The sequence below is a fragment of the Haliotis cracherodii genome, unplaced genomic scaffold (assembly GCF_022045235.1).
Source record: "Haliotis cracherodii isolate W230 unplaced genomic scaffold, xgHalCrac1.p SCAF_16, whole genome shotgun sequence".
NCBI lineage: Eukaryota > Metazoa > Mollusca > Gastropoda > Lepetellida > Haliotidae > Haliotis > Haliotis cracherodii.
Window position 1 is genome coordinate 28,598,401 of NW_027266271.1, and position 21,420 is coordinate 28,619,820.

Genomic DNA, 21,420 nt, shown 5'->3' on the forward strand with positions numbered 1-21,420 from the left:
TATCACTATGTACAGTAGCTGGTATCACTGTGTACAGTAGCTCCTATTTATAGTTGGTCTCTCTGTGTACAGTACCCCGTATCACTGTGTACAGTAGCTGGTATCACTGTGTACATTACATGGTATCACTGTGTACAGTACCTCGTATCACTGTGTACATTACCTGGTATCACTGTGTACAATACCTGGTATCGCTGTACAGTAGCTGGTCTCACTGTGTACAGTACCTGGTATCACTGTGTATAGTAGCTCCTATCTATAGTTGGTCTCTCTGTGTACAGTACCAGGTATCACTGTGTACAGTAGCTGGTCTCACTGTGTACAGTACCTGGTATCACTGTGTACAGTAACTGGTATCACTATGTACAGAACCTGGTATCACAGTGTACAGTTCCTCGTATCACTGGGTACAGTACTTGGTATCACTGTATACAGTACCTGGTATCACTGTGTACAGTACCTGGTATCGCTTTGTATAGAACCTGGTCTCACTGTGTACAGTAGCTGGTATCACTATGTACAGTACCTGGAATAACTGTGTACAGTACCTCGTATCACTGGGTACAGTACCTGGTATCACTGCATACAGTAGCTGGTCTCACTGTGTACAGTAGCTGGTATCACTGTGTACAGTAGCTGGTCTCACTGTGTACAGTACCTGGTATCACTGTACAGTACCTGGTATCTATAGTTGGTCTCACTGTGTACAGTATCTGGCCTCACTGTGTATAGTACCTGGTAACACTGTGTACAGTACCAGGTATCACTGTGTACAGTTCCTGGTATCACTGTGTATAGTACCTGGTATCACTGTGTACAGTACCAGGTATCACTGTGTACAGTTCCTGGTATCACCGTGTACAATACCTGGTATCACTGTGTACAGTACCTGGTCTCACTGTGTACAGTACCTGGTATCACCGTGTACAGTACCCGGTATCACTATGTACAGTACCTGGTATCACTGTGTACAATACCTTGTATCACTGTACAGTAGCTGGTCTCACTGTGTACAGTACCTGGTATCACTGTGTACAGTAACTGGTATCACTGTGTACAGTACCTGGTATCACTGAATACAGTAGCTAGTAACACCGTGTACAGTAGCCGGTATTACTGTGTACATTAGCTGGTCTCACTGTGTACTGTACCTGGTATCACTGTGTACAGTAGCTGGTATCACTGTGTACATTACCTGGTATCACTGTGTACAATACCTGGTATCGCTGTACAGTAGCTGGTCTCACTGTGTACAGTACCTGGTATCACTGTGTATAGTAGCTCCTATCTATAGTTGGTCTCTCTGTGTACAGTACCAGGTATCACTGTGTACAGTAGCTGGTCTCACTGTGTACAGTACCTGGTATCAATGTGTACAGTAACTGGAATCACTATGTACAGTACCTGGTATCACTGTGTACAGTTCCTCGTATCACTGGGTACAGTAGCTGGTATCACTGTATACAGTACCTGGAATCACTGTGTAGAGTACCTGGTATCGCTTTGTATAGCACCTGGTCTCACTGTGTACAGTAGCTGGTATCACTATGTACAATACCTGGTATCACTGTGTACAGTACCTGGTATCACTGTGTACAGCACCTGGTATAAATGTGTACAGTACCTCGTATCACTGTGTACAGTACCTCGTATCACTGTGTACAGTACCTGGTATAAATGTGTACAGTACCTGGTATCACTGTGTACAGTACCAGGTATCGTTGTGTACAGTACCTGGTCTCAGTGTGTACAGTACCTGGTATTGCGGTATACAGTACCTGGTATCACTGTGTACAGTACCTGGTATCACGATGTATTGTAGCTGGTATCTATAGTTGGTCTCACTATGTGCAGTACCTTGTATCACTGTGAACAGTAGCTGGTCTCACTGTGTACATTACCTGGTCTTACTGTGTACAGTACCTGCTATCACTGTGTATAGTAGCTGGTATCTCTAGTTGGTCTCACTGTGTACAGTACCTGTTATCGCTGTGTACAGTACCTGGTCTTACTGTGTACAATACCTGGTATCACTGTGTATAGTAGCTGGTATCTATAGTTGGTCTCACTGTGCACAGTACCTGGTATCGATGTGTACAGTACCTGGTATCACTGTGTACAGTACCTGGTATCACTGTGTACAGTACCTGGTTTCACCATGTGCAGAACCTGGTGTCACTGTGTATAATACCTGGTATCACTGTGTACAATACCTGGTATCACTATGTACAGTAGCTGGTCTCACTGTGTATAGTACCTGGTATCACTGTGTACAGTACCTGGTATCACTGTGTATAGTACCTGGTAACACTGTGTACAGTACCAGGTATCACTGTGTACAGTACCTGGTATCACAATGTACAGTAGCCGTTCTCACAGAAGCCAGTTTTACTCAGTTTTACTCTGCACGTAGCCGGTCTCAGTGTGTACAGTAGCCAGTATCACTGGTATAGTTGTCAGTCTCACTGTGTACAGTACCTGGTCACTATGTGTACAGTACCTGGCCTCACTGTGTACAGTAGCTGGTATCACTATGTACAGTACCTGGTATCACTGTATACAGTAGCTACTATGACCGTGTACAGTACCTGGTCTCACTGTGTATAGTACCTGGTCTCACTGTGTACAGTACCTGGTATCACTGTGTACAGTTCCTGATATCACCGTGTACAGTACCTTGTATCACTCTGTACACTACCTGGTCTCACTGTTTTCAGTATCTGGTATCACTGTGTACAGTAGCTGGTCTCACTGTGTACAGTACCAGGTATCATTGTGTACAGTACCTGGTATCACTGTTTACAGTACCTGGTATCACTGTGTATAGTAGCTGGTATCTATAGTTGGTCTGACTGTGTACAGTACCTGGTATTGCTGTGTACAGTACCTGGTATCGCTGTGTACAGTAGCTGGTATCACTGTGTTTAGTAGCTGGTATCTATAGTTGGTCTCACTGTGTACCGTAGCTGGTCTAACTGTGTATAGTACCTGGTATCACTGTGTACAGTACCTGGTATCGCTGTGTACAGTAGCTGGTCGCACTGTGTACAGTACCTGGTCTCACTGTTTACAGTAGCTGGTATCACTGTGTGTAGTAGCTGGTATCTATAGTTGGTCTCACTATGTTCAGTACCTGGTATCGCTGTGTACAGTAGCTGGTCTCACTGTGTACAGTACCTGGTCTCACTGTTTACAGTAGCTGGTATCACTGTGTGTAGTAGCTGGTATCTATAGTTGGTCTCACTATGTTCAGTACCTGGTATCGCTGTGTACAGTAGCTGGTCTCACTGTGTACAGTACCTGGTCTCACTGTTTACAGTAGTTGGTCTCACTGTGTGTAGTAGCTGGTATCTATAGTTGGTCTCACTGTGTACAGTACCTGGTATTGCTGTGTACAGTACATGGTATTGCTGTGTACAGTACCTGGTATCACTGTGTATAGTAGATGGTATCACTGTGTATAGTAGCTGGTATCTATAGTTGGTCTCACTGTGTACAGTACCTGGTCTCGCTGTGTACAGCACCTGGTATCGCTGTGTACAGTAGCTGGTCTCACTGTGTACAGTACCTGGTCTCACTGTGTACAGTACCTGGTATCACTGTGTACAGTACCTGGTATCACTGTGTACAGAACCTGGTATCACTGTGTACAGTACCTGGTTTTGCTGTGTACAGTACCTGGTATTACTGTGTACAGTACCTGGTATCACTGTGTCCAGTACCTGGTATCACTGTGTACAGTACCTGGTATCACTGTGTACAGTAGCTGGTATCAAGGTGTATAGTACAAGGAATCAATGTGTACAGTACCTGGTATCACTGTGTACAGTACCTGTATCACTGTGTACAGTACCTGGTATCACTATGTGCAGTACCTGGTATCACTGTGTACAGTACCTGGTATCACTGTGTACAGTTCCTGCTATCACTGTGTACAGTAGCTGGTATCACTGTGTACAGTACCTTGTATCACTGTGTACAGTACCTGGGATCATTAAGTGCAGTACCAGGTATCACTGTTTATTACCAACATGGTGAAGATACAGGTGGTAAGATGCTAAATCCGTACGTCACACGTGTGTCGTACAAGGTTGACCTTGTTTTATTCGTTTTGATTGGATAACTGTGACCTCTGTCACACCGGGACTACTTTTTTCATTCATAAAAAATAGCGAGACGTCATTCTTTTACGATTACAAGGCAGAACTGAAGAAATTCATGAGAACGAGAGATATTACCAAACACTTTATTAAACCAAACAAGTTAGTCACACGCATCAAATTCGGTTTGCATTCTATATAAGTTATGCATAGAGCTCCTACAGACATATAGTCGAGCTAGATCTATAAATCGATTTACAATGTACGACTGCCGATCGAGCGCGTCCCTTGAGCGTGACGCGCCCGACCATTTTCGCAACTTTCAATTTGATTTAACGTAGAAGGATAAGCGTGGTGAAATGAAGTCTGTTTAAACTATCTGGACAGATATCTAGACTTACTTGGGATGATCCGGTTGTGCCATCGGTGTCCCCTTTGAAGCGTATGTTATGGCGCTGTTTCGGGAGGTGTTGTTCATGAATGAACGAACACGACAGCACGACCAGATCACTTAAAGTTCACAGTTCCGATACAAATCATTCGATAACTCCGTGGAAGTGTGCTTGACTTCTGATTTTGTGGCCCCAAACATCCCAAATGTGAACAGTAACATTCCCTATCTCTAGCGTAAAACGCTGAGTGGATCGCGGTTGTCTTTTCTTATTCCGGTGGCGACCTTGCCCTTCGATCGTTCGAAGCTGTCACTGACATGCAAGCAGATTTGAGTTGATTTTCACGTCTTTGGTATATAGGGTGGTACAGTTAACATGAATGTCTTTGGCGAACAGTCTGATTTCCCTCTTCCAAAATGGTACGGACATCATATAAATTCAGCTGATAGATCAAGGAAACCGAACAATGTTGATTGCACGGACGGGACCCCGGCAGTGTAATGCGTGTGACTGTTGGTCCGATATTCAAAGCGCGGCGCTAATGTGACATTTCAAATTTTCTTATCGGTGTCCTGCGTACTAACAACATGGCGCTTGAATTACCATAAGTTGAAGACTTTCTTCCAAAAGGATCTTGAGCGTCGGTGCTGGTTTATTTGCAAACAGAACAGCAGGCGCATGTTGTTAATGCGTATGCATAAACATGTCAACAATGCCCATATTTGGTCATATATCAATATTCATGCGCAACCAGATTTTGCAACCGGTTTCAGTTTGGTCTGTCAACGAACGAAAGTTGTTATGTATTTACACTTAAATATATATTTAACGTGGGTAATAAATAAAATGCCACACTCATTCTTGTTAGATACCATTTTTACGAAACTCGTGAACTTTCTATGGTATCTGACCGAGCTTTCGCTCGGTCAGATACCATAGAAAGTCCACGCGTTTCGTAAAAATGGTATCGAAAGCTCGGTCAGATACCATAGAAAGTTCACGAGTTTCGTAAAAATGGTATCTGACGAGAATGAGTGTAGCATTCTCTCTGTACAGTACCTGGTCTCACTTTGTATAGTACCTGGTCTCACTGTGTACAGTTCCTTGTCTCACTGTGTACAATACCTGGTCTCACTGTGTACAGTACCTGGTCTCTCTGTGTACAGTACCTGGTCTCACTGTGTACAGTATAGCTGGTATCACTGTGTACAGTATAGCTGGTATCACTGTGTACAGTACCTGGTCTCACTGTGTACAATACCTGGTCTCACTGTTTACAGTACCTGGTCTCACTGTGTACAGTTCCTGGTCTCACTGTGTACAGTTCCTGGTATCACTGTGTACAGTACCTGGTCTCACTGTGTACAGTTCCTGGTATCACTGTGTACAGTTCCTGGTCTCACTGTGTACAGTTCCTGGTATCACTGTGTACAGTACCTGGTCCTACTGTGTACAGTACCTGGTCTCACTGTGTACAGTATAGCTGGTATCACTGTGTACAGTATAGCTGGTATCACTGTGTACAGTACCTGGTCTCACTGTGTACAATACCTGGTCTCACTGTTTACAGTTCCTGGTCTCACTGTGTACAGTTCCTGGTATCACTGTGTACAGTATAGCTGGTATCACTGTGTACAGTACCTGGTCTCACTGTGTACAGTATAGCTGGTATCACTGTGTACAGTTCCTGGTCTCACTGTGTACAGTTCCTGGTATCACTGTGTACAGTATAGCTGGTATCACTGTGTACAGTATAGCTGGTATCACTGTGTACAGTACCTGGTCTCACTGTGTACAGTATAGCTGGTATCACTGTGTACAGTTCCTGGTATCACTGTGTACAGTATAGCTGGTATCACTGTGTACAGTACCTGGTCTCACTGTGTACAGTACCAGGTATCAATATGTACAGTACCTGGTATCACAGTGTACAGTAGCCGTTCTCACTCTGTACAGAAGCCAGTTTTACTCTGCAGAGTAGCTAGTCTCACTCTGTACAGTAGCCAGTCTCACTCTGTATAATTGTCAGTCTCACTGTGTACAGTACCTGGTCTCACTGTGTACAGTACCTGGTCTCTCTGTGTACAGTAGCTGGTATCACTATGTAAAGTATCTGGAATAACTGTGTACAGTACCTCGTATCACTGGGTACAGTACCTGGTACCACTGTATACAGTAGCTGGTCTCACTGTGTACAGTAGCTGGTATCACTGTGTACAGTACCTGGTATCACTGTGTACAGTAGCTGGTATCACTGGGTACAGTACCTGGTCTCACTGTGTACAGTAGCTGGTCTCACTGTGTACAGTAGCTGGTCTCACTGTGTAAAGTAGCTGGTATCACTGTGTACAGTAGCTGGTCTCACTGTGTACAGTAGCTGGTATCACTGTGTACAGTAGCTGGTATCACTGGGTACAGTAGCTGGTATCAATGTGTACAGTAGCTGGTCTAACTGTGTACAGTACCTGGTATCACTGTGTACAGTAGCTGGTATCACTGGGTACAGTAGCTGGTATCACTGTGTACAGTACCTGGTATTACTGTGTACAGTAGCTGGTATCAATATGTACAGTAGCTGGTATCACTGTGTACAGTACCTGGTATTACTGTGTACAGTAGCTGGTATCACTGTGTACAGTAGCTGGTATCACGGTGTACAGTAGCTGGTATCACTGGGTACAGTACCTGGTATTACTGTGTACAGTAGCCGGTCTCACTGTGTACTGTACCTGGTATCACTGTGTACAGTAGCTGGTAACACTGTGCATAGTACCTGGTATTACTGTGTACAGTAGCCGGTCTCACTGTGTACAGTAGCTGGTCTCACTGTGTACAGTACCTGGTCTCACTGTGTACAGTAGCTGGTATCACTGTGTACAGTAGCTGGTAACACTGTGCATAGTACCTGGTATTACTGTGTACAGTAGCCGGTCTCACTGTGTACAGTAGCTGGTCTCACTGTGTACAGCACCTGGTCTCACTGTGTACAGTACCTTGTATCACTGTGTACAGTACCAGGTATCACTGTGTAAAGTACCTGGTAACACTGTGTACAGTACCAGGTATCACTGTGTACAGTACCAGGTATCACTGTGTACAGTAGCCGTTCTCACTCTGTACAGAAGCCAGTTTTACTCTGCACAGTATAGTTGTCAGTCTCATTGTGTACAGTACCTGGTCTCACTGTGTACAGTACCTGGTCTCACTGTGTACAGTACCTGGTCTCACTGTGTAGAGTAGCTACCATCACTATGTACAGTACCTGTTATCACTGGGTACAGTAGCTGATAACACCGTGTACAGTAGCTGGTAACACCGTGTACAGTACCTGGTACTACTGTGTACAGTACCTCGTCTCACTGTGTACAGCACCTGGTCTCACTGTGTACAGTAGCTGGTCTCACTGTGTACAGTACCAGGTATCACTGTGTACAGTAGCCGGTCTCACTGTATACAGTACCAGGTATCACTGTGTACAGTAGCTGGTCTCACTGTGTACAGTACCAGGTATCACTGTGTACAGTAGCTGGTCTCACTGTGTACAGTACCAGGTATCACTGTGTACAGTAGCTGGTCTCACTGTATACAGTAGCTGGTCTCACTGTGTACAGTACCAGGTATCACTGTGTACAGTAGCTGGTCTCACTGTATACAGTAGCTGGTCTCACTGTGTACAGTACCTCGTCTCACTGTGTACAGTACCTCGTATCACTGTGTAGAGTACCTGGTCTCACTGTGTAAAATACCTGGTATCACTGTGTATAGTAGCTGGTATCACTGTGTAGAGTACCTGGTCTCACTGTGTACAGTACCTGGTATCACTGTGTACAGTACCTGGTATCACTGTGTAGAGTACCTGGTCTCACTGTGTAAAATACCTGGTATCACTGTGTATAGTAGCTGGTATCACTGTGTAGAGTACCTGGTCTCACTGTGTACAGTACCTGGTATCATTGTGTACAGTAGCTGGTATCACTGTGTACAGTACCTGGTATCACTGTGTACAGTACCTGCTATCACTGTGTATAATACCTGGTATTACTGTGTACAATACCTGGTATCACTGTGTACAGTACCTGATATCACTATGTGCAGTACCTGGTATCACTGTGTACAGTAGCTACTATCGCTGTGTACAGTACCTGGTATCACTGTACAGTACATGGTATCACTGTGTACACTAGCTGGTATCACAGTGTACAGTACCTGGTAGCACTGTGTATAGTACATGGTATCACTGTGTACAGTACCTGGTACAGGAGTCGGTCTTACTCTGTACAGTTGCTGGTCTCACTCTGTATAGTTGTCAGTCTCACAGTTTACTGTAGCTGGTCTCACTGTTTACTGTAGCTGGTCTCACTCTGTATAGTTGTCAGCTGGTCTCACTGTGTACAGTAGCCAGTGACGGCCGTGTCCATGGTGATTAAGTGTGTTGTCAGGTGTTCAGTTGAATGGCAGATGGATGTTGTATTTTCATTTTCCGTCTGCGGCATTGTTGAGTAATACATGTGTACACTTTTCCAGAACCAAGACACTTGTTTTCGACTTCTATGGATGTTTATATGCCAAGTTATTCGCTTGCATTCCATCTGCCTGGCAAAGAGCATTCCCATCCCTTGACCAGATCAAAAAGGCACTCGACTACATGTGTAACAACATAAACGGTAACTGTGCTTAAAAACTGGCCTTTACGTTGCAGCATCATGTTAGTGGGTTAGGGTTTGGGTTAGGGTTTGGGTAAGTTAGAGTTAGGGTTAGGGTTAGCGTTTGGGTAAGTTAGGGTTAGGGTTGGGCTGGGGTAAGTTAGGGTTAGGGTTTGGTTAAGTTAGGGTTAGGGTAAGGATTGGGGTCAGTTAGTGTTAGGGTCAGGATTCGGGTCAGTTAGGGTTAGGGTTGGGGTAAGTTAGGGTTAGGATTTGGGTCAGTTAGGGTTAGGCTTAGGGTTGGGGTAAGTTAGGGTTAGGGTTAGGGTTGGGGTAAGTTAGGGTTAGGATTGGGGTCAGTTATGGTTTAGGGTAAGGATTGGGGTCAGGGTTAGGGTAAGGTTAGGGTTATATAGGGTTAGGATTGGGGTCAGTTAGGGTTAGGGATAGGGTTGGGGTAAGTTAGGGTTAGGATAAGGATTGGGGTCAGTTAGGGTTAGGATTGGGGTAAGTTAGAGTTAGGGTTAGGGTTAGGGTTTGGGTAAGTTAGGGTTAGGGTTAGGGTTAGGTTCTAATATTTATTGTTACGAAATAAGTATTTACAAAATGTAAACAAGCACTTGTAAATATATCAGTCTTAGCAAAGTCACAGCTGTTGCTATTTACTTGTACATATAAAACTTGTGACATTGTAGTTACGTTGCGTTATGTCCCCTGTAAGACCTTTTATGTACGCTTCAGTCAGTCAGACAGTCAGTCTTGATCTGAACCTCTGAATGTGTATTTATTCAGATGTGGACTATACATGCCTGGCAGTTCCTGGTAGGTCAACCACCCTGCTGAACTGTGTGCTGTCTGGCCACAAAGGAGGTTCTGACTTCTCCACGCCTGATGGATACCTCGCAACCATGTGCAGGTATACCCAAAACTTATATCAGAATGTGCAATAGAATATTGAAAGAATGCATAAAAAAGCACATGAATATCACTCTGTTCTGTGTGTCAGTTGAATACACGTGTGACTGCATCACTGTTTATCTCTGGATTAAGTAGCCAAAATTGTTAACACAAATTCATAAATCACCGCTTGATAAATGTATGATAGTAATTTTGAAATGTAAGAAAAATGAGGACGTGAGAATTTGGCCATCCTGATCTTCAGATATTTCGAAAATGCATCCTCACTGAGCCTGTCCCATTTAATCTTGACATTTTCAGTTTATCGCAGCTGTCTGAGAGCTGTATTAAGACAGCCTATGGTTCGTGTCCGAAGAGAACTGAAGATGTCCTGGTCGAAGTGAATAAGCTCACGATACCTGCTGCCTGTGACGCCTGTACCTCCCGGCCTTCACTTCTCCTCGTGCTGTTCTCAGTGCTGGCCTTCATGCTGGCCTTGCTCAAGTAGATACCCTAATGGCACTGATAAACACAACTGATCAAGAATTTGAACTTGTGTTATTTTTGTTGTAGATATTTTAAAACACGGAAACTGAAATAATTTAACGAAAAGAGTTGGCGCATGGTTATGTTTTAAAAAAAACACCGATATGATTTATATCTTATTATCTCCCGACTGCCATGTTACCGTCCATTTGTTTTTCGGGACACAAATATATAAACCTTCACTGTTTTATCATCTCTCTGTGCTCAAACAGATACCTCTTCACTTGTGTTTAATGTAATTTTGATGGATGCAGTTGGGTCTATCGTGTATCGTGTCGGAGCAAATCACAAAATACGTTCACAAATTCACGAACATCGCATACATATGATCCAGATTGTGTGTGGTACAGCTTGCAGGGCAGTAGATGCTGAGACAGATATCAATAGATGACAATGACACATTCACAACAATCAACCCGGCGGTAATCTAAAGCCTTACACCATGTTCTGATGTAAAACATCAATATTCTTTCCGTTGCCATTGAAACGTGTAAGCAAGTTTGTACAAGGCAGATGGTGATTTGCCTGAGGACAGCCCCATTGTTCCAGAAGTATTACGGCTGCTGGTTGTGATGTTGCAAAATGTTTTCTTTATATACAGTACAACAAAACACAACGGAAACTAGGATCATGTACTGCACCTGTGTTCACGGGATTACATCTGAATTATATGTACTCAAAAACAAAGTAATTGTGGTCACTTAATTAATTAATTCTTCTTGCTTAATGCATTGAAGACATTGAAGAGTACTGTTATCTAATTCCGATGAAACTGACTACATGTGCTTAAGAAAGTGGTTTTCTTTTCATTCTACCCAGCAATAAGTACAGGAAATATACACAAATTATGTATAAATGTGTGGTTATTTTCATGTCACACCAGAAATATACTGTTGGAAATGAATAAGGGAACACTTAGTTTTAGACACAGTACAATGATATGCCATCATGGGTGCAAGCCTTGTCTGCCAAATACACGTTGGAAACATTGTACACAAACACATCTCAACGTTTGATTCTGACAGTTGTTGAACTTGCATGCGCCCTTATCGAAATCTACTAACAGTAAAGCTTATAATTATTGACCATTGTTCATTGTTACTTTATTCATTTCCATCAGTATATATATACACTAGCATTTTGATTTTCTTGTCTCCCTAATACCCTACTGTTTCAAAGTGACCCTGGTGTGCGTTGATAGTTCCTTTGTTGTGTACACGCGTACACAGTGATCAACCACGAAAGTCATAAATACCATGTCACAATAGGTTATCATTTGAATTAATTAATACGATGTCAGTTACTTTTGCTTGTCAGGGTATACATGTTTAAATATATATCACATCATTTTGGATTGTATCTTGTAACAGTATTTGCCTGTTTATAAATGTTTATCATCCCCCGCCCAACAAAGTTGGCGAGGGATATAGAAACGGGCTCTGTACGTCCGTCCGTCACGTTTTGTTTCCGGAGCATAACTCGGAAACCGTTCAATATTTTTTCATGAAACTTTGCAGGTCTGTCAAGTATATGCTGAACTGGTGCCTTTTGCTATTAAGAAATTTTAGAAATTGTTATTTTTTACGTTTCCATGGCAACAAGATGGACTTAGGTTCTGTGAGGGTAGGGTTCGTTTCCGGAGCATAACACATAAACCGTTCAATATTTTTTCATGAAACTTTGCAGGTCTGTCAAGTACATGCTGAACTGGTGCCTTTTGCTATTTAGAAATTTTAGAAATTTTTATTTTTTACGTTTCCATGGCAACAAGATGGACTTAGGTTCCAAACTCTTCTTTTTTTATACAATTTCCATGACAAGTTCCACCTCGGTTAAAAAAGGTTAGGGTTTGTTAAGGTTTATTTATGTCATAAATTCTGCAAAAGGGGCGGGGGATATAGCCACGTTAGTGGCAAACTCTGGTTTTGATTGCATTCATCAAACAATCTGGGCTTGTCATGTATCGATTGACAACTATACATCGACACATAAGGGAGGACGGGCTGTATGGAAAGAAGTTTAATTGTAAGATACTATTTTGGGCCATTGGTTTGGCTTGATCCCGACTCGATTATGTACGGTTGTTGGTTGGTTTGTTGTTTCCCCCCCACGCATAAAACCAGCTTTGCTAAAGAATTATTCTGACAACTAATATCCATTTTGAAGTGCCACCGCTAGTATAAAGTGCTTATATATATACTTCCGTTATTGTGAAGAATTTGCCATGTACATTATTATTTAGAAGATAATAAAACAATCTTCTGTCAACCATATAGAACGCTTTTATAAAATCAATAAAGTTACCATAAAATCTCTATTTACTTCTTCTTGTGTATGAGTTTTATAAAATACCCTTTATATTCGACAATAATCTGTTACGTTTACACAAATGTATTTATTCAGGATGGACCAAAAGATCTTACTCATTGTATTCAACAGTGAGACACTTCTGTAATTATTGCGATGTTAAGTATTATCATTCGTTGATATAGGAACGATAATGGATTTTGGGTAGTAACCTTTATAGTAGATTTTCTTTGAAAAATGTCATTCAATATTCTGTTGTAACATTTATATTTTGTATATGTTCTGACGGTAATCCATCATTTACAGGATATTTGGAAGTCTTAACAATTTGGCAGTAGGGCTTGAACGCGAAATACATGAATCATGCAAAATCTCGTGAATATGGATTGGAAATTGACTGTCGTCTTCGTCATCTCTCGTAGGATTTGGAAATTGTTTCAAGCACTCTTGCCACTTAATAGTAGTAATATTACTTTAACTGTTTTTTTCACTTCATTTTCTTCAATTTAATTTCCAAAACTCTTTATAATCATTATTTATTGATGCCATGTTTTGTAAAATATGTTTCAAAATTTTTAATTATTTTTTTGAACACTTATTATTTAACAATGCAGATACAGCGCACATATAATCAAGTGTCGTAAAACCGTCTGATCCGGAAGAAGTAAATTCACCCGAGTCATCCGACAATCTTCCATCAACAATATTGACATTAAAATATCTTTCCTTATTCAATCGACAGGGTAGATGACTGTTACGGATTTCATATATAACTTCACTCACTGGAATATTTATCAACTGTGTCATCCATAGTGCAACCTTCTTCTGAACTAGCTCTCGTGAACTCTGATATAGCCTGGATCATCACTTATATTTCCTATGGCACTGACTCCAGATAATTTATTTTACAAGTGAACAATTGACTTGCCTTTGCGTGTATTTATGAAGGGTACCACCAGTGAAGCATGATATTCACACCCTTACGGTAATAACAGTGAAACATTAAAGTCATGCTCATGATAAATTCGTACTCGTACGGTCGTACAGTCGACTCTAGCAGAGATTTCGTAAAAACATGGAAAGGGTTTGCCTCTTTTATTGGTCCACACGTCTTTTTTATAAGATAAACTGAGGCCGTGAGTGTTGTAACCCTGGTCAAACAACTTTATATACTACTCAAAAGGAGTTAGGGAACACTGATGTGTTTGCACTTAAAATAAAAAAAAGGAACAGAAGACGAAGACATGTGAAGTAAATTCAATAATAACCGAGTATATTGTAAGAAAGTATCATGAACAATCCACTAATTTCATAACGTGAACAAGTGTTGATGCCAATAATGTCACTGGGGTCAAAATTGGAAATCCAGGCCATGAGAGAAAAGTCAGTAACGAGTGTGTCCGCCCCTAGCAGCCACACATGCAACATAACGTGCCTCATGGATGTCACTAATGTCTGTAGTGTGTTCTGTAGGATAGCATGCCACTCCAAACTCAGCCATTTAGCAAGCTGGCGCAGATCTTGAGGTGGAGGGTGGTTCTCCCTAACACGTCTCGTCAACAGATTCCATACGTGTTCAATGGGTACCATATCAGGAGAATATGCTGGCCAATCAATGCGAGTAACATTGTTTTGTCCCAGAAAGTCAGTGACTATGCGTGCACGATGAGGTCTAGCATTGTCATCCTGGAAAACCGCCTGTGGGCCTATTCGATGAAGACAGGGAATCACTATTGGTTTCAGAATCTCATCCCTGTAGCGAACAGCATTCAAATTCCCGTTAATGACGTACAGATTGGTTCTGTGATGAAATGAGAAGGCTGCCCGCACCATGACACTACCACCCCCAAAACGATTGTGCTCACGGACGTTGACGTCAGCAAAACGTTCCCCACGCCGTCTGTAGACAAGAACACGACCGTCATTATGCTGCAGTGAGAACCGAGATTCGTCAGGAAAAAGAACTGTTGCCCACTGTTGTCTTGTCCACTGTCGGTGTTGCCACGCCCATGCGTCTCTGGCTGCTCTGTGACGTAGAAGAAGAAGCGGGTCTAACGGCTTGACGTCGGGGCCTGATGTTTCTTTCCCTCATACGGTTTCTTATGGTTTGGTCACTGACATTTGTTCCTGTATCCTTGGTCTATCACGTACTGTCTGTTTTTGTTGGAATCGCTGACGTAATCTGCAAATGACGGATGGACTAACATTTAACCTTCGAGCAGCTTCCCGCTGTGAAACATTCTTATTTAGCCACACAATAGCTCTGTCTCGTTCTTCAATCGTGGGGTGTCGACGTTGTGGCATGTTGAGCACTGATGCAGTTTCATAGCGACCTGCCTTTATCAACCCAATTTCGCACAAAAATAAAAATTACTTGTGGCTCGTGCTTCATGAGAATAAGTGAACAAGCACGATCTCCATGTTTACGGCAGCTGTGAGGAGATTACAACAAAAATTTCCATGAAAATGAGTGCTGGTCAAAATGAACGTTGACGAGTCTAGTATGATTTTAAATTCTTTGTTCTGGTCATGAAGTCACTTGAGTAAGGGTAGTCTTTAATATCAGTACGTTAGCCGCCGATCAGGAGGCCAGTTACCAAATTTAAAAGGAATCGCATGAACAGTGCCACAAAATATCAGTGTTCCCTAAATTGTTTTGAGGAGCATATATATATTTATCATATAATGGGTAGGTTTCTCGGCAGGATAAAGCCAACGGATAAAAACGATATCCGTTGGGGTCATATGCGGATAGAGATGCAAATATCAAAGGTCAAGTTGGGACTACTTTCAGTGTTTATAAACAAACATAGAGTCGCACTTGTCATTCGGCGATCGAGTCAGAATTAACCATCGTGAATCTGGATAAACTACAGGGATAATTGATACAATTATTAAAAAAAACAGTCTTATATACTGAAAGTCAGTGTCGAACTGCGACGTAACTAAGGAATTTTATAAGTTTTGGCAACTTTGGAGATATAAATTTCGAAACAATTTTGCGAGGGCACTAGGCCTAGCCGAGCGGGATCAGAAGCCATATCTGTGCTTGTAGACCTCTGCGGCTTGAAACTTTTTCCACAAATAAAAATAGTTGGGTTTAGGCGAAATATGTATGAATTGTTACCTTGTTTCGTTTTGGCGCTGTGTATACATCTGACTATACTTCTTAACGTTAGGACAGAACAGGCCGACTGTGAACAATCACTGGCCGTGATGTCTCATAGACTAGGGTGAGAGTAGCTTCCCTTTGACAAAGGGCAGTTACTCTAGCGGACAGACCGATGGATTGTCGCGAAAGGCAAGTTAAAACAATTGTTGTTTTGCGTATATGTTGCTTCGCCACTGTATAAGAAACAGATTTCAGTTTGAGCTATATTGGCTACTGTCACTGTCCGACTGACTCATCACCTACCCTGTGACGTAATAAATATTAATGCGCACATTCCAGGAAAACTCGCAATGTTTAGGTAATGTTTGTGAGTGAGGGGGAAGCGATTTTCAAGCACAGAATTGAAGAATGACATTATATGATAAAGAGGTTATCACGCTTGTGTGTTTAGGGATGGTAAATATCCTGTATTAGGAATAAACACTATGTATTTAGCTCGCCAAGGCTCGCTAAATACAATGTTTGTTCCTAATGCAGGATATTTACCATCCCCAAACACACTCGCGTGATAACCTCTATTTATCTTGAGTGTTGTGCTGGCATTACCGTCGTCCTAAAGCCAGCAGATTTCTGTTTATCGTCAGATGAACAAAATGCCAGCAGACCACGTTGACTTTTCTCAAATATTGCCATGAGAAACGGCTAGATTTGGTGTGTTTTTTTCCATTTCTTCCTGTAGTGTTGTTGGCAATTGTTTTAGTTAATTTGTTCTCTACCATGTTGCTGTACCCCCAACTGTTGGATTCACCCGGAAGTAAAACAATCTAAATCTGAGCATGTGCAGAAGAAATATGTCTTTGAACAAAATGGCTGTGGTTTATGAATTCAGATCGCACTGCATGCAGATATCGTGGTCGTTGTTTATTGTAAAATATAACACTGCAAGGAGAATAAACCATGAGAGGCACAGTAATGTTATATTGTACGAAAAACAACGACCACAAGTCGTTTATTTCTTAAATGATATATTTTTTGTTATTTAACGCCGCACTCAGCAATTCATACTGTATTATATTTACTATGACGGTAAATGATATATCAACATTGTGTACAGTCTCCATGAACGACATTGTATAGCCTGTTTAATGATGTTTGTAAAGATTACACCCTTTAAACGTAATTGCCCGTATTGAAATAATGATGACTCCCTGAATACGATCCGTCTTCGTCAAAGGTAGGCTGAGTTAGGTATTTAACGGATATTCTTACAATTTTGACGGCGGTAAAAGAAACATTCACCCCTAATACAGAAAATCATATATTGCCCACTTTCGGATGCGATCGTTCGGCCATTGCGATTTTCTACGATGCCCAGCTACATCTATGGGGAAGAACCCACTAGGCACTCCCCTTTCAAAAATATCGTAGTCCGGTCTACGACGTCAAATTGCGAGCGCAAGTTCGAATCTCCAGAAATGATTTCCTGAAAAGAACAATGTTTTATCATGAATTATAAACCTCCAGTGACGTCATCCTATTGTTCTCCAGTCAGGTTTAATCTCATAAACAGGGATGTTGTAATATCCCCTGTTTTTTTTACAATATCCCAGTGAATTTATGAATACAACTTCCGTTTATATTGTAACATATAGATGTTTCTCGCTAGAAATCTAGTTTTTATTTGAACGCAATGTAATGGATTGTGAAATGAAATGACAAACCACTAGGCTACAGATGCTTTTAAGAATGTCTTTTTCAAGTAACCGTACGCCAGCAACAGATGTTTCAAAAATAAAAATGTTGATAAGTGTTGTTTTAAGTTTCATTTTTCGGGTTATGAGTTAGATAAAACACTTACCGTAGAATGTTTATGGGATTTAAAAGCCTCATCCTGGGGATATAACCTGACGCCGATGTCAGTCAACAGGTTACTGCCTACATACCCGCCAGTACACTCCGTTTGACTCCAAATGAGAACGATGAATTGCAAAATAACTCGAAATCCAGAAAAGGGTATGAAACATCAATACGGTACTTAACCATGAATACCCTGTATCCAACAAAATCTGAATTTTGTTTATTTTAAGACCCATGACGGATGAAGTTCTTTAAGGGGGGGGGGGGGGGGGGTACAGAAAACAATAAGCCTTACCACCCTATCTAATTTGTTGACTGTGTTTGATAAACATAGGTTCCACCCCTTCATATAGCATATCGTCCATCACCTGGAGCTGCACTCCTTCATAAAGCATGTCGCCTTCTGTTCCATCACCTGGACCTGCACTCCTTCATGTAGCATGTCGTCTTCTGTTCCATCACCTGGACCTGCACTCCTTCATGTAGTATGTAGTCTTCTGTTCCTTCACCTGGATCTGCACTGCTTCATGTAGTATGTAGTCTTCTGTTCCATCACCTGGACCTGCACTCCTTCATGTAGTATGTTTTCTTCTGTTCCTTCACCTGGACCTGCACTCCTTCATGTAGTATGTTTTCTTCTGTTTCATCACCTGGACCTGCACTCCTTCATGTAGTATGTTTTCTTCTGTTCCGCCACCTGGATCTGCACTCCTTCATGTAGTATGTAGTCTTCTGTTCCTCCACCTGGATCTGCACTCCTTCATGTAGTATGTTTTCTTCTGTTCCTTCACCTGGACCTGCACTCCTTCATGTAGTATGTTTTCTTCTGTTCCTTCACCTGGATCTGCACTCCTTCATGTAGTATGTAGTCTTCTGTTCCATCACCTGGACCTGCACTCCTTCATGTAGTATGTTTTCTTCTGTTCCATCACCTGGATCTGCACTCCTTCATGTAGTATGTTTTCTTCTGTTCCATCACCTGGACCTGCACTCCTTCATGTAGTATGTAGTCTTCTGTTCCTCCACCTGGATCTGCACTCCTTCATGTAGTATGTTTTCTTCTGTTCCTTCACCTGGACCAGCACTCCTTCATGTAGTATGTTTTCTTCTGTTCCATCACCTGGACCTGCACTCCTTCATGTAGTATGTTTTCTTCTGTTCCTTCACCTGGATCTGCACTCCTTCATGTAGTATGTTTTCTTCTGTTCCATCACCTGGACCTGCACTCCTTCATGTAGTATGTAGTCTTCTGTTCCATCACCTGGACCTGCACTCCTTCATGTAGTATGTAGTCTTCTGTTCCATCACCTGGACCTGCACTCCTTCATGTAGTATGTTTTCTTCTGTTCCTCCACCTGGATCTGCACTCCTTCATGTAGTATGTTTTCTTCTGTTCCTTCACCTGGACCTGCACTCCTTCATGTAGTATGTTTTCTTCTGTTCCTTCACCTGGACCTGCACTCCTTCATGTAGTATGTTTTCTTCTGTTCCTTCACCTGGATCTGCACTCCTTCATGTAGTATGTAGTCTTCTGTTCCATCACCTGGACCTGCACTCCTTCATGTAGTATGTTTTCTTCTGTTCCTTCACCTGGATCTGCACTCCTTCATGTAGTATGTAGTCTTCTGTTCCTTCACCTGGATCTGCACTCCTTCATGTAGTATGTTTTCTTCTGTTCCTTCACCTGGATCTGCACTCCTTCATGTAGTATGTAGTCTTCTGTTCCTTCACCTGGACCTGCACTCCTTCATATAGTATGTCGCATTCTGTTCCATCACCTGGACCTGCACTCCTTCATGTAGTATGTAGTCTTCTGTTCCTCCACCTGGATCTGTACTCCTTCATGTAGCATGTAGTCTTCTGTTCCTTCACCTGGACCTGCACTCCTTCATATAGTATGTCGCATTCTGTTCCATCACCTGGACCTGCACTCCTTCATGTAGTATGTAGTCTTCTGTTCCTCCACCTGGATCTGTACTCCTTCATGTAGCATGTAGTCTTCTGTTCCTTCACCTGGACCTGCACTCCTTCATATAGCATGTCGCATTCTGTTCCATCACCTGGACCTGCACTCCTTCATGTAGTATGTTTTCTTCTGTTCCTCCACCTGGATCTGCACTCCTTCATGTAGTATGTAGTCTTCTGTTCCTCCACCTGGATCTACACTCCTTCATGTAGTATGTAGTCTTCTGTTCCTCCACCTGGATCTGCACTCCTTCATGTAGTATGTAGTCTTCTGTTCCTCCACCTGGATCTGCACTCCTTCATGTAGCATGTAGTCTTCTGTTCCATCACCTGGACCTGCACTCCTTCATGTAGTATGTTTTCTTCTGTTCCTTCACCTGGATCTGCACTCCTTCATGTAGTATGTAGTCTTCTGTTCCTCCACCTGGATCTGCACTCCTTCATGTAGTATGTAGTCTTCTGTTCCTCCATCTGGATCTGCACTCCTTCATGTAGTATGTAGTCTTCTGTTCCTCCACCTGGATCTGCACTCCTTCATGTAGTATGTAGTCTTCTGTTCCTCCACCTGGACCTGCACTCCTTCATGTAGTATGTAGTCTTCTGTTCCTCCACCTGGATCTGCACTCCTTCATGTAGTATGTAGTCTTCTGTTCCATCACCTGGACCTGCACTCCTTCATGTAGTATGTTTTCTTCTGTTCCTTCACCTGGATCTGCACTCCTTCATGTAGTATGTAGTCTTCTGTTCCTCCACCTGGATCTGCACTCCTTCATGTAGTATGTAGTCTTCTGTTCCTCCACCTGGACCTGCACTCCTTCATGTAGTATGTTTTCTTCTGTTCCTTCACCTGGATCTGCACTCCTTCATGTAGTATGTAGTCTTCTGTTCCATCACCTGGACCTGCACTCCTTCATGTAGTATGTTTTCTTCTGTTCCTTCACCTGGATCTGCACTCCTTCATGTAGTATGTAGTCTTCTGTTCCTTCACCTGGATCTGCACTCCTTCATGTAGTATGTTTTCTTCTGTTCCTTCACCTGGATCTGCACTCCTTCATGTAGTATGTAGTCTTCTGTTCCTTCACCTGGACCTGCACTCCTTCATATAGTATGTCGCATTCTGTTCCATCACCTGGACCTGCACTCCTTCATGTAGTATGTAGTCTTCTGTTCCTCCACCTGGATCTGTACTCCTTCATGTAGCATGTAGTCTTCTGTTCCTTCACCTGGACCTGCACTCCTTCATATAGTATGTCGCATTCTGTTCCATCACCTGGACCTGCACTCCTTCATGTAGTATGTAGTCTTCTGTTCCTCCACCTGGATCTGTACTCCTTCATGTAGCATGTAGTCTTCTGTTCCTTCACCTGGACCTGCACTCCTTCATATAGCATGTCGCATTCTGTTCCATCACCTGGACCTGCACTCCTTCATGTAGTATGTTTTCTTCTGTTCCTCCACCTGGATCTGCACTCCTTCATGTAGTATGTAGTCTTCTGTTCCTCCACCTGGATCTACACTCCTTCATGTAGTATGTAGTCTTCTGTTCCTCCACCTGGATCTGCACTCCTTCATGTAGTATGTAGTCTTCTGTTCCTCCACCT

General features: G+C 42.4%; 1 protein-coding gene across 2 annotated transcripts in view; it reads left to right on the forward strand.

The window, feature by feature from the left end:
• The window catches only part of LOC139463540 (uncharacterized), a 42,898-nt gene extending 30,022 nt beyond the window's left edge, over positions 1-12,876 (forward strand). For both annotated transcript variants that reach the window (XM_071244810.1, XM_071244811.1), the window contains exons 4-6: positions 9,017-9,156; positions 9,928-10,051; positions 10,354-12,876. In XM_071244810.1, the coding sequence (XP_071100911.1) occupies positions 9,017-9,156; positions 9,928-10,051; positions 10,354-10,540 (451 nt within the window). In that variant the 3' untranslated portion in view covers positions 10,541-12,876. The remainder of the gene's footprint in view (positions 1-9,016; positions 9,157-9,927; positions 10,052-10,353) is intronic.
• Positions 12,877-21,420: the final 8,544 nt, after the last annotated feature.